Source organism: Phasianus colchicus, chromosome 28 (genome assembly GCF_987193195.1).
Source record: "Phasianus colchicus chromosome 28, bPhaCol1.hap1.1, whole genome shotgun sequence".
NCBI classification, from domain to species: Eukaryota; Metazoa; Chordata; class Aves; order Galliformes; family Phasianidae; genus Phasianus; species Phasianus colchicus.
The window spans coordinates 1,310,907-1,323,251 of NC_143463.1; the positions used below are offsets into that span (position 1 = coordinate 1,310,907).

The 12,345-nt window shown below is 51.3% G+C and overlaps 2 protein-coding genes across 5 annotated transcripts; one reads left to right on the forward strand and one right to left on the reverse strand.

Moving 5' to 3' along the window:
- Positions 1 to 59: 59 nt before the first annotated feature.
- Positions 60 to 7,553, reverse strand: LOC116236196 (butyrophilin subfamily 1 member A1-like). Of its 2 annotated transcripts, XM_031604759.2 has the most exons (11): positions 7,447 to 7,553; positions 6,817 to 6,920; positions 6,385 to 6,723; positions 4,718 to 4,999; positions 4,495 to 4,599; positions 4,290 to 4,310; positions 3,926 to 3,946; positions 3,792 to 3,812; positions 3,666 to 3,686; positions 3,156 to 3,188; positions 60 to 2,702 (listed from the first exon to the last, which is right to left on the reverse strand). In XM_031604759.2, the coding sequence occupies exons 2-11, from the start codon at positions 6,908 to 6,910 to the stop codon at positions 2,182 to 2,184; spliced, it is 1,458 nt and encodes a 485-aa protein (XP_031460619.2). In that variant the 5' UTR covers positions 6,911 to 6,920; positions 7,447 to 7,553; the 3' UTR covers positions 60 to 2,181. The 2 variants fall into 2 exon arrangements, with proteins under 2 accessions (XP_031460619.2, XP_089982282.1); XM_090126156.1 differs by lacking the exon at positions 3,156 to 3,188.
- A 630-nt stretch (positions 7,554 to 8,183) lies between these two features.
- On the forward strand, positions 8,184 to 11,025 carry LOC116236197 (E3 ubiquitin-protein ligase TRIM7-like). Of its 3 annotated transcripts, none has more exons than XM_031604763.2 (3): positions 8,184 to 8,346; positions 8,513 to 8,621; positions 9,209 to 11,025. In XM_031604763.2, the coding sequence occupies exons 2-3, from the start codon at positions 8,549 to 8,551 to the stop codon at positions 9,727 to 9,729; spliced, it is 594 nt and encodes a 197-aa protein (XP_031460623.2). In that variant the 5' UTR covers positions 8,184 to 8,346; positions 8,513 to 8,548; the 3' UTR covers positions 9,730 to 11,025. The 3 variants fall into 3 exon arrangements, with proteins under 3 accessions (XP_031460623.2, XP_031460620.2, XP_031460621.2); XM_031604761.2 differs by having other exon boundaries at positions 8,186 to 8,346; positions 8,497 to 8,621; XM_031604760.2 differs by having other exon boundaries at positions 8,185 to 8,621.
- The last annotated feature ends 1,320 nt before the right edge of the window (positions 11,026 to 12,345 follow it).

A 12,345-nucleotide genomic window follows, 5' to 3' on the forward strand; every position in this document is an offset into this window, starting at 1 on the left:
GACCCCCAGACAGGAGATATTAGAGAACAGGAAGAGTCTCATGGAACAGGACTCATGGATTGAGATAGTGAAAGTTTAATAAAGGCCGTTAGAAAAAAAACATCAACAAAACCCCCAAGTGATACAAAGGCAATGTCTTACCACCTCCCACCAGCAAACCAATGCTCAGGCAGACCCTGACCTGAGCATCACAGAATATAATCACAGAATGTTTGCAGCGATGAGCTCTCCCCAGAGCCTTCTCTCCTCCAGGCTGCACAAGCTTAGCTCTCCCTGCTGCCCTCCATAGGAGTGGTGTTCCAGCCCTCTGAGCAACTTCATGGCCTCCTCTCAGTTCTCCCCATCAGGTCCACAGCTTTTCTGTGCTGGGACCTTTGAGTGGAGCACAGTTGAAATCTCATAACAATGGAGCAGAGGGGGAGAATGACCTCCCTCAATTTGCTAACTGTAATTCTTTTCTCAAACTCTCACCCCAGCATAGGTAGTCCTACATTTACTCCATCTGAAAACAAGTAAACATCTTCAACCTAAAGTGTTTATAAGCAAGACTTCTTCCTCAAATCTATTTATAACTTACAGTCCAAGTGTTTTGATTCTCAGAACCATCCTACCCCAAATATTCTTATATATCTGAAATGGTGTCTTGATTTTTGTCTGACTGATGCCCATCTGTGAGTCTCCCAGGCTCCATATTTAGCAATATTGATCATCCAAGGAGCCAAATTGCAGCATTACTGTTCAGCTTGCAGTGAATGAGCTGGAGGCAGCAGCAGAGGCAGGACTTGGGGGCTGCTTTTTGACTTTGCACCAGTGGTTTCCAATAGAATGGAGTAGGAAGGGAGAGGTCAGATGTTCCCCCTGTCTTCTCTTACAGTCCCCAGGATTAAGACTGTACATGATTTCCTCTCCTGCACTGCAGTGCTCCTGCTCCCCTCAGTCTGGGAAGTCTGATGCTGGCCTCAGTGCCACGATTCCCCTCTGCTGGCTGCTGTGGTCTGTGCACCCTCTTCAAATGTGCCTCATTCTTCCTTCCTGATTTGCCTAGAGCATCTCAAAGGTGAGATTTACCTATGCACATGGGTGTGCGGATGTATGTATATGTATATACACAAATACACTGTTAAGTTGGAACTGGGAGGCACTGCGTTTCTCAGTAGCACCCAGTAGCTCCAACAGGGTTTGCTTTTTGTTTTGTTTTGTCACTGTGAGACTGCTGAAAACCCATCTGAAAATGAACCTTACTTATTAACGTGATGTTTGCCTAATTGCAACAGACCACTTTTTATAAAAGGGAATGCGTTGCACCATCACTGCTCTCTCTTTGAATTAGTTTTTACTAATTAAGAAATAATGACTGATAGTAGCAGTGAAGCATTCCCCTGCATGCTATTTTGCAATACTGCATTCTTCATTAGTGCTTACCCTCCCACCACCATACCTGCCCTATGTTATTCCTGTCTGAAATTACTCTTAGCTGGAAGTCTTACTTTCAGCTCGCAATCATGACGTGTTCCTCAGGTGGCTTTTCCACTTTCCTCTCTAAACACACTGAGGAGCATCTGCCTGAAGTGTTGTTGCCAGCTCTGCTGCCATACCTGAAGCAGAAACTCATGTCTGTGTTCTGCAGGATCTCAAGCTGCTGCACAGGTAAACGAGGAGAATGGAGAAGATTTCAGGGTCCCCACTTTGGCTCCGGCTCCTCCTGCAGTGCTCACATGAGGGGTCCTGCTATAGAGGAAGCTTCTTCCTGTATGTTCCAGCAAACACCTGGAGAACCTTGCTGCAAACTCATGCTGCATCTCTGAGCTGTTCCTTTTGGACTTCTGCACAGTGAGGCTCAGTGCTCCCGGGCTGAGCGTGAACAGAGTTTATTTGTGTTGCACAGAAGTGTATCCTCATTCATTTTTGGAATTAAAAAATGCACTTGGCAATAGAGGTAAAGCCTTCGTTTGGGAAGGTCCATGCCTGCTGGACATCAGATGAGTGAAGGAGCTGGTGTGGCAGCACATCTGGCCTCAGATGAAGCATCTACCTAAACAGTCCTGGGACAGAGGTCCAGGGAAGTAACATCATTTACCCTTGGAGATGGAGACGGCAAATTCATCCCAACTGATATAGGCTGGTTTGTTTAATGATAGGAATCAATCCCAAGCAGCACCTTCACTTTCCTCCTCCTCTTCATCAGGGCCACATTTTGAGCTGTGTACCAGGACCCAGCCAGAGCCAGGGGTGGACTTTTATCCCATGGAATGACACCGGTGGAAATGTGAAGATGGGGATCTTCTCATCCACGCTGAAGAATGCCACTTGGCCCAATTCATAATCCAGAGCGACCCGGACCCGTGTGGGAGTGTGAACATCGGGAAGGAGCGTGCGCTGCGGAGATGTGAGCGCCTGGAACTTCCCTGCCCACTGCCCCACAGCCCAGATGCCTTCCTCTGGGCCAAACTCAATCTCCCCTTTCCTCCTCACATCTTCTCGAGAGACGCCCACGGTCCACCCTCCTCCGTCCAGCACCACCTCCACCTCCCAGCAGTGCCTCCCCACCGCGAAGCCCTTGCAGCCCAGCACGCAGCGCCAGGGATCGAAGCGCTCGGGGCGGCTGGGGACATCCTGGCGTCGGTCCGTGCGCGTCACACTCCTGCCATCAGCAGCCAGGATCAGGTCGCAGTGGGCAGTGTCCGGGTCCAGAACCACCTTCACTGTGGGGCAGAGGGAGGCACACGTCAGACAGAGCTCTCCTGCTGAGGAAGAAGGGGCAGGGCGCAAAGAAGTGGGAAGACGTGCAAAGCATTGGTGTGAGGAGCAGAAAGTGAACCGCGGAGAGCCCAGAGTGGAGAATCATGGATCATAGAATCATTGAATGGCCTGGGTTGAAAAGGACCTCAAAGATCATCTAGTTTCAACCGCAGGCAGGAGGAGGAACATCAGCCCAACTCCATGCTGAGCAAATCCCCGCATCCCCAGAGCAAGGCCAGCTCTGCTCGCTGGGGCCCAGGGCTCTCAGATGTGCCTTAGAGAAGGGCATGTATCAAGCAGGGCCCTGAGCACAGCACTGCAAAGCGTGAGCATCCCAGCATTGCTGCAGGGGGGGCAGCAGGAAATGAGAGTAAAGCAAAGAGGGCTCAGCCCCCAGAAGACAGAACTTTGATTACCATCTTCAATCGGCACTGCATATCTTCTCCACTCTAGTAGAAACATTAGAAAACAAACACGGATGAGAGAGAACCCGAACGCACCCATGGCACTAGTTTGTCTGGGATAATGACACGTAGCTGCATGTTTCCCTGATAGTTGGTGCATTTGTGAAAGTTATTGCATGGTGTGTGGCTTCCAACCTTCGGTGTCTGGTTATGAGAAGTGCCCCATCCAGTTCTGATACACACAGTCCCATTGCTGGGCCTGACTCACAGTATGCTTACTGTCTGTTTGTGCCTTCTTTGCAAATAGAAAGCTTTTTTTTTTTTCTTAGTATAGAAGAGGAATAGGAAGTAACTTAAAAACATAATGGATGGCAATGCTTCTGAAGTGAGGTCAGCATCTGTCACCTCTTCATTTCCCAGCAGCAGACCCAAACCAGGGTGTAAATGCAATACTCATTGCATTTACGTGGGAAAACAGACCAACTGAAACATCTCCCGCATAGGAAGAAGAACCGTACTCACCAAGTTCCTCAGCTTGTTTCTCTGCAAAACAGTGAACGAGCACAAATGGGTGTGGGCACCAGCTGTGGGCACCACCCCAGTGTGGCTGGGACATCACCACAGCCACCTGCACAGAATGAGCCTTACCAATTTTGGTGGCACGGTCCCCTAATCAGCAAAGAGAAAGACCACCCAGTTAGTGATGGATCACTGCACTGGGGGCAGCTGGAGGGCTGCATGGAGCAGTGCAGGGGGATTCTAGCAGGAAGGATGGGACTTACCCAGCTCTGCGGCTTGTGCTGCTGCAGAGAGAACCAGAGAACTCATTACTATCACAGCAACACAAAATCTGAGACCCCAACCTGCCGCCTCTTAATAGAAGCCTTTTAAAAGGGCCTTTTGCAGAGCAAAGCTCTGCCAATATACAGCACCCTTGCTCTCTCTTTGCTTGTGCCATGAGCTTACTTAAAATTGCAGCATCATTTCACAATTTCATCCTTTTGTCATTTCAGAAATCAGTTCCTTAATTTTCTGTGGCTGCTCTGTACCCCTTTGCCTCCACCAGCCCACCCTTAAGATAATGCCTTGTCTAATCAGTCAGTGGGAATTCTCCAGTTTTCCAATTCATGGCAAAGTGGAGCTTACCTATTTTTTTCTCATACTTTCCTGTGAATAAAAACAGAAGAAAGAAACATCAGTGGTTTAAAAAACCATGCTTGTAATCTACATCTGCAGCTCCAACCCCGCACAAGGCAGCGGCGTCCAAATGAGCCCAGAGGGGTCCCTGCCCCCCAGACCTCCCCAGAGCCCGAGCAGTGAGTCAGATAGGGGCCGCAGACCAGGACTGTACCTTTCATTTTCAGCAGATAAACAGCAACGATGGAGAGAGCAACTATTGCAACCAGTACCACGCTCAGGGCGATCTTCCATGGTCTGGCGTTTTGGAAAAAGGGATCTGAAAAATAAAAGATCCCCGCAGGGCTTCGGTTACCCTGCAAGCAGTAACAGAACACAGATTTATGTCTGTTCCAGGGAAAAGACAGCCTGTATCCACAGCATCGTGCTCGACTTACCTGCGATGGAGAACGCGGACTCCATCTCCTGGTTGTGCAGCGCAGCCCTCACCACGCAGGCCAGCTCCTGGCTCACACCACTGGCGAGGACGAGGACACTCTCTGCTGTGTAGAGGCCCCCCTCGTCCTGGGCGACGTTTTCAGATAGGGAGGGCAGCCACTGCCCCTGGGGGTCCCGCCACAGCAGCTGGGGCTGCGGGAACCAGCCTGCCGAGCGGCACGCCACGAGGATGCCGCCGTCCTGGTAGCGCTGCAGTGCGATGAGCGGCGCTGAGCCACTGGCTGCAGGAAACGGTGGTTGTGGGTTATTATGGGGTGGGGGTGATGCTGGGTATGAGGTTGGGGGATAACCAGCCGTGGCAGGGGGTGGAACTGAATGGGCTTTAAGGGCCTCCCAGCACAAGCCATTCTGTGATGTTTCTGTGTTTCTGCGCACAGCGAGCCTTCCAAGTTCTTATCCAGTCCTCTCCATAAACATCTGCCCTGGAGGCTGCTATAAAGTAATCCCCAGGTCTGGATATTAAAATATAAAAGCATATTTTACTTTATTGCCCACTGCCTTTTTTTTTTCCTATATCCATTTTTATATTAAGAAAATAATTTCAACAGCATTTCTTGTAGGCAGCACATCTCATTGGCCACATGTGGCTGTGCAGTGGACGTTCCACCTCTCTGAGACAACTTGGTGAGCACAGTCTTAGCATCATAGAATCACAGAATGGTTTGTGTTGGAAGGGATCACCAGGATTTCCCCAAAAAAGCACCTGGAGTCACTGCTTGGATAAAAGGTGGGTGAGAAGAGCAGGATGAAAGGTGGGATGAAAGATGGGGAAGGAGGGTGGATGAAGGATGGGTGAGAAGATTAGGATGAAGGTTGGGAGAGAAGAATGGGATGAAGATGGGTGAGAAGAAGAAGAATGGAATGAAGAGTGGGATAAAGGATGGTGAGGAGAGTGGGGTGAAGGATGAGTAAGGCAGGTGGGATGAAGTGTGGGATAGAAGAATGGGATGACGAATGTACAAGGAGAGTAGGATGAAGGGTTGGAGAAAAGAGTGCTGGCTGTGAGCAAGCAAATCAGAGGTACTGGGAGGAGCCCCCCAGTGAAGACAGGGACAGAGATGATCATGAGAACAGCTTTTCCATGTTGTGAGAAGAGCCTTTTCACATAACTTGAGTGGATACAAGCTGAAGGACAAGATGCTTGCATACAAGTAAGCTCAAGAACAGGATGCAGAGTCTATGGAAACTCAGAACTCGCCAAACAACAATAAGAAAGAAGAATAGATATCCTGAAGATGTTATTGAAGACAGGAAAGTGAAACAGATGCCTCAGCTCAACACAACACCCCCCAACCCCTTTAAAGATTGAAAGTTCACATCAAGAAAGACTATTAGACTTTATCCGATGACCACCAGAGAGCCCCGCCACGTTTTAGGATGCATGCTTAAGAGGATGGAAAGGTATGTTTATAATTTCTCAGAATTCCGCTCCATTTTCTCAGAACCAAATGAATATCTAAATGTTATGTCTTTAAATATGCAACCGTTGCTTTTCTCAGTGTGTGTTCGGAGGAGATATCTGCCTCGCACCCAGCACCATAGTAAACATCTGCTTTATAACCTTTCGTGGGTTGTAGTTTGGTTTGGCACATCACAGACTACAGACCTGTCACCTTCAGCTCCACCACAGCCTCGTCATATCCCAAATCAGTACGAACAAAGCAGGTATAACACCCCTTGTCAGACAGCTGGACACGGAGAATTCTCAAGTTCACGCTGCCGTTGGTGAGGCGCATCTCCGTGCGCCCTTGGTATCGAAGCTCCTGGTCCCCGTACTGGTCCTGGCCATCCCTGTAGCGATGCACGAAGGGTGTGAATTGGTCCCTAAACCACGTCACCTCCATGTCCTGTGCGCTCTGCTCCGGGGACAGGTGGCATGGCAGCACCACGTCCTGCCCCACAGCCACGGCCACAGGGTCAGGGGGGCCCTGCACGCTGAATGGGGCTGGAAGGAAAGCAAGAAATCGCTGTGAGATGGCTGAAAGCCTGTGCTGTGCCATCACATGGGCAGAGCAAACACAGCCACGGGGGCTCATACCTGACTGCAGCTCACAAACGTGGAAAACGGAACTGTAAATGACAGCAGCCAGTATAGGGCAGTGGAGGCAGCAGCCAAAAAACATCGTCTTCATGAAACCCACCCTGAGAATGGAAAAGGGGAAGTGAAGGGAGAGCAGAGAGGTGAGAAGAAAAGCAGGATGGCAGAACATTATGGGGAGTGATGTACTTTTAAAGGGATTCTTTTGCTGATTTCAGCACAGTTTTTATAATAACCAGTCTAAGGTTGAAATCCCCAGGGTTGAACTCGATTTTACATCAGCAGCCCAACTTTGCCATTTTCCCATTGCCTTAAAGGAAATGCTATAACTTGTCCTTTACTGAGAACAAATCTAAAACCTTTTATAGCAGATGGGTGCTTTGTGCCCAAAGCAGCACACACCAAGCAGTTGTTTGAATCTGGAATTCTTGCTTCTCTGATCCAGCCCTGAATTAGGAGTTGGAAACATTAGGATGGCAATGAGAAACCTGACTGAGTGCCCACAGCAGTGAATCCAATCTCCTAGCCCAGTCCCAATGGGGATGCTCACAGGAATGATCCCCACGTTGGCATGGGGATGGAAGGAGCACAACAACCGCAGCCAAAACCGCCCCCCAGCCCCAAGCTTACCAACTGTGCAGTCCTGGCTCTGCCAGCAACGGGTGGAGGGCAGGGAGCAGGAAATGCAACCACTGAATGCAATGTTACAGCCCATTTCCTTGTGCACCTCCTCCACTCAAAAATGAAAGTAAGAGAGAGATTTGAGCATTGCTGATTGGAGGTTTTGCTCTGGAAATGCTGTTGTGCTGCTTGGGGGCTGCTGGGGGCTCACACAGGGCACGGAGCACATAAAGGCACAGACCTGGCCCACACTGGGGAATGGAGCTGACAGCTCAAAATAAAAGTGTTTGTGCTGGTAGGGTGTGCATCACTTTGAGGAGCGTGGCTTCTGCAGCTCATAGGGATGCTGATGATGTGAAGCATGTGGGCAGGGAGGAACATGCAGGGGAAGAGAGTGGGAAGGACAAACCCTGGGGGGAGAAATTCCGTGGGATGGGCTGAGTTGGGGTGAAGCCATCACTCCTGGGCACATGAAAAGGTGTCTGTAGAGGGGGGAGGAAAAGAGGGAGGGCACAAAGACCAGTGTGCACCATCCCCTATTACCAGATGAGCAACTGAAGCAACACATGCCCTGCCAACATCTCCCCCTGCAACCCATTGGCAGCACAACACAGCTGGGCAAGCCTGTAAGGAGCCAGAGCTCCTCCATCATGACACTGCACAACCTGGGCACCTGATAAGGCTGGTGTCCCCAGCTGGCATCCCACCCGAGCACAGGGAGGGGACCCAGCAGGGCTCAGAGCTCTGTAAGGCTCAGAGGGCTCTTATCACCAACCTGCAGCTGGCCAAGGGGAGGGGAGATGCAGGGATTCCCACGATGCATCTCTGCAAACAGCATGGGGACACTGTGGGAACAGTCCTTTCTAGCCACGATCTGATGTGGTCCGGTGAGCGGAGAGCAAACTGAAGGTGTCTGGACCCATCTGAACCCTTCTTTCCCACTGTCAGCCTGCAGCGAGTGCTGACTGTGCTGGGATGTTGTGACTTCTCCAGCATTCCCCAAGCTTCTGGAAAGCAGGGTGCCCTTTATCATCTTCACATGGTCTCTGTGTCCCACAGTTTCCACTTTCTGCAGGGAACATGCCTCTGCTCCTCCTGATGTTCTGCAGAAATGCTCATTTCCAAGATGGAGGGAGAAGAGATGGAGACTCTGGCCAATGAAGAGGAGGAGAGGAGCAAAAGAGGTGAGTTTTTCAAGGTGATTGTGCTGTCTGGGAGAAAAGTGCGTCCTGCTTCTGCTGTGGAAGAGATAGAAAGGGGCAAAGCTCCTGGGGATTGTCATAGGGTTGAGACTTGGTGACCCCCCACCCCCAGCTGGATTCCTCTGGCTTATTTGTAGACCCACCAGCAGCACCAGGCACCCGAGCTGCCATCCTGGCTCCCACCATTGCACACAGAGAGAAAGAAGAATGTGAGGTCATGGGTGATCAGTCCTGGGCTCAGAGTCACGGTCTGTGCCCAGCTGTGCCTGCTTCTCTCTCGCAGCACGAGGAAAACCCACACTCAGGTCCAGGTGTCTGCACAGCAGGTGCAGCTGCATCCTCCAGGAAAGGGGGATCCCCTTGGCCAGGCACTGCATGGGAAGCCCCAGAGAGGGCAGGACTAGGGCAGCACGAGCCTGGGGCAGCCCGGCGCAGAGAGGTCCTCACCCCATGATGGAGATGTCTGGACAGGAGGAAGGAATTCACCCCATCCCTTCCCTTGCTGGGTGGGTTCAGCCCTGACATAACATGTGGTTGCCTGTCCTGAGCGGCTTCTCCTCTGTCCCCAGCTGATTTCGCTCTGGACCCGAACACCGCCAACCCCTTCCTCCTCCTGGCTGACGATGGGCGAGATGTGAGACGTGGGGATGTGTGGGCATCGCTGCCCGATGGCCCCGAGCGCTTCGGCACGGAGCCGTGCGTGCTGGGTGACCGCGGCTTCTCCTCGGGGCAGCACTGCTGGGAGGTGGAGGTGGCCGATGGTGGAGACTGGTGGGCGGTGGGGGTGGCCCAGCACTCTGTCAGGAGGAAGGGGGTCCTCAGTTTTACCCCCCAGGAGGGGATCTGGGCCGTGGGGCAGTGGTTCGGGCAGTACTACGCTTTCACCTGCCCTGACTGGACAGCCCTGCGCCTTGCCCAGCTGCCCAGGGCCATCCGGGTCTCCTTGGACTTTGGGGGTGGGCGGGTGGTATTTGCTGATGCTGAAAGCAAAGACCAGATCTTTGCCTTCTGCCTGGCTTCACGTCCCGAGGAGATGCTATACCCGTGGCTTTGGGTGGGAAAGGACTCGTGGCTGAAGCTGTGCCTCTGATGTGAAGGGAGCACAGAGGGCAGGGGCAAAACTGGAAAGAAGGAAACCATCAGCCTGGCTCTCAGCGCGGAGCACTGGGAGAGCTGCACATCCTTGCTGGTTGGTCATTCCTCACGTGGTCCCTCTGGCCACCAAGCAGAAGGTTGGTGATGGATGGGGAACTGGAAGGTCTTGGGGATGGATGCAACACAGGAGCTTCTCCATCCCCCTCTGCCCCACAGCAGGGGGGCACCGAGGAGATCATTGCAAGGAGACCCCGGGACTGAGAGGTGGGACTGCGCATTGGCTCTGTGCGTGGCCATGAGAAATACAGCAGATCCAAAGGCCTTGAAAGCTGCTGAGCGCCATGTCTGGCTTTTTCCAGAAAAGCTCAATGATGAAATAAAAAATATAAAAACAAAGCTGGGTGCTGGAGCTCATGATAACACTTATCTTCTCCATACATCTGAACTCTCTCTGCCTTATTTCCAGCTCTCACTGACATGTGCATTGGGTGTGTGTGTCTTCCTCCACACTTCTTGCAGCACAGCACTGGGAAAAGCTATAGGGATGGGCAGGGAAGGTGAGGCAGAAACTGAGGTGTCCAAAGTCCATAGGTCAGATCACTCCCGTGGACTTAGATCTCCATCCTCCCTCCGTCTTGGTTTCCTTTTCCTCCTTCAGCACAGTCTTTTAGCTGTTCAAAAACACACTGAAACAACCCAATTCAGCCTCTCCCAGGAATACACCTGGAGCAATTTGCTCAGGGAAATTCTACCACTAGAAGCTGGTCTGTTATAGTTCCTTTACCAGAAGCAGTCAAGGCAGAGATGCATCAGGAAGTTGAACTTTCTTCATGGTTTGCCAGGAATTTGCTGTTGGGATCCAAGAAAACCAGTTAATATCAGGAGAGGATTGCTGAAGATGCACGCACACCCTGCCCCGCTGCAGCAGCTGGTTTGTTTCTCTCCCTTCTTTGCTGTCAGGAAATAAAGGGCGTGAGCAGTGCATCCCTGATATGTGAGCATCCCTGATATGTGAGCATCCCTGATATGTGAGCAGTCTGCCTTTTTTGCTGGGCAGAGATCTTTGCAATCCCAAATCAACATCACGATAAAAGGGAGAAAGAAGCACATCACCACGTCACCAGCATCCCAGAGCGGAGATAAACAGAAGTCTGTTTTTGTGAGATCCTAGGCAACAAAGCTCTCACGCACACCAGCAATTTTGGCACTGTAAAACGAGGGGGGAAGTTTCTCGTTTATGTCTGTTGTTTAGAATAATACAGAATAATAAACCGAGTGTTTGAAAGAGGCCTTCCCCCAATTCTCGACATGTTTCTTGATTGAACTCATGGCTGTGGGGCCTGGAGGGGTGGGGGCTGCACATCTGGGGCCTTTTGTTTTCAGTACTGCAGTGACTGTGGGGGCTGGGAGGGAATCGGGGTGGTGGGGACACCGCAACAGCTCCTGGACCCCAACAGCTCTGGGACCCCCTGACAGCTTCTGGATCCCAACAGCTCTGAAACCCCGACAGCTTCTGGACCTTCCCAATGTATCCAAGACCCACAACAGCTTCTGGCCCCTGACAGAACCCCAAATGCTTCCGGCCCCACCTACAGCTCTGAGACCCCAACAGTTCTGAAACCCTCCATCAGCTTCTGGATGCCCCCCACCAAGACCCCCTGACAGCTTCTGGACTCCACTCTGACAGCTTTTGGACTCCAACAGCTCTGAAACCCTGACAGCTTTTGGAGTCTGCCAACAGCTTTGAGAACCCCAACAGCTTCTGGACCACATCCCCACCATACAACGGCTTCTGGACCCCTCTGACATAGCCAAGGCTCCAACATCTCTGAAACCCTGACAGTATCTGGATGCCCCCCATGATATCTCTGAGACCCTCTGACAGTTTCTGGACCCTGACAGCTTTGAAACCCTGACAGCTTCTGAACTTCCCCACCCCCACAACAGCCCCAGACCCCCTGACAGCTTCTGGACCTCCCAACAGCTTTGGGATCCTGACAAATGAAGTAGCCAACACATGAGAACCATGAGCGACCCTGTGAAAAAGCACATTTTCATTCCAGCCGTAACTATTTACATCTTTCTACAGTAAGAATTTTCTTCTTGCTTCAGTAAGTCAGTATTTCTTTCCAAGATCACAGAATCACATGACTACAGGGTACAGAAGCAACAACTGGAGACCACCTCATCCAAACCCCTGCTAAAGAAGGGTTGCACAGGAAAACATCCAGATGGGTTCTGAATATCTCCAGAGGAGACTCCACCACCTCTCTGGGCAGCCCGTGCCAATGTCTGTCAGCTTCAAAGTAAAATAATTCCTTCTAACGCTCAGATGGAACTTCCTATGTTCCAGTCTGTGCCCACTGCCCCTCGTCCTGTCACGGGGCACCACCAAAAAGAGCCATCCACTCGGCCCCAATCCTTTAGATATCTGTAAGAATGGACAAGATCTGCCTTCCTCCACTCTTCTCTTTGCTCTTCAATCTCAGCCAGAGAAGCAGAAGCTTGACTACAGAACCTCAACCCTCTCCCAAATGGACGTCATCTCCCGCCCTCCCCAGCTTTAACTGCATTCCTTCTTTCCACTTTTCCCCATCCACCCTCTTTCTTC

Coding starts and splice junctions, on each gene's coding strand:
- LOC116236196 (XM_031604759.2), bottom strand. CDS start 6,910: ATGAAGACGATGTTTTTTGGCTGCTGCCTCCACTGCCCTATACTGGCT. Junction 4,600..4,717: donor GTCCGCGTTCTCCATCGCAG/GTAAGTCGAGCA, acceptor TTTATTTTTCAG/ATCCCTTTTTCCAAAACGCC. Junction 2,703..3,155: donor TGCAGTGCCGATTGAAGATG/GTAATCAAAGTT, acceptor TCTGCCCCACAG/TGAAGGTGGTTCTGGACCCG.
- LOC116236197 (XM_031604763.2), top strand. CDS start 8,549: ATGCTCATTTCCAAGATGGAGGGAGAAGAGATGGAGACTCTGGCCAAT. Junction 8,622..9,208: donor GGAGGAGAGGAGCAAAAGAG/GTGAGTTTTTCA, acceptor CTCTGTCCCCAG/CTGATTTCGCTCTGGACCCG.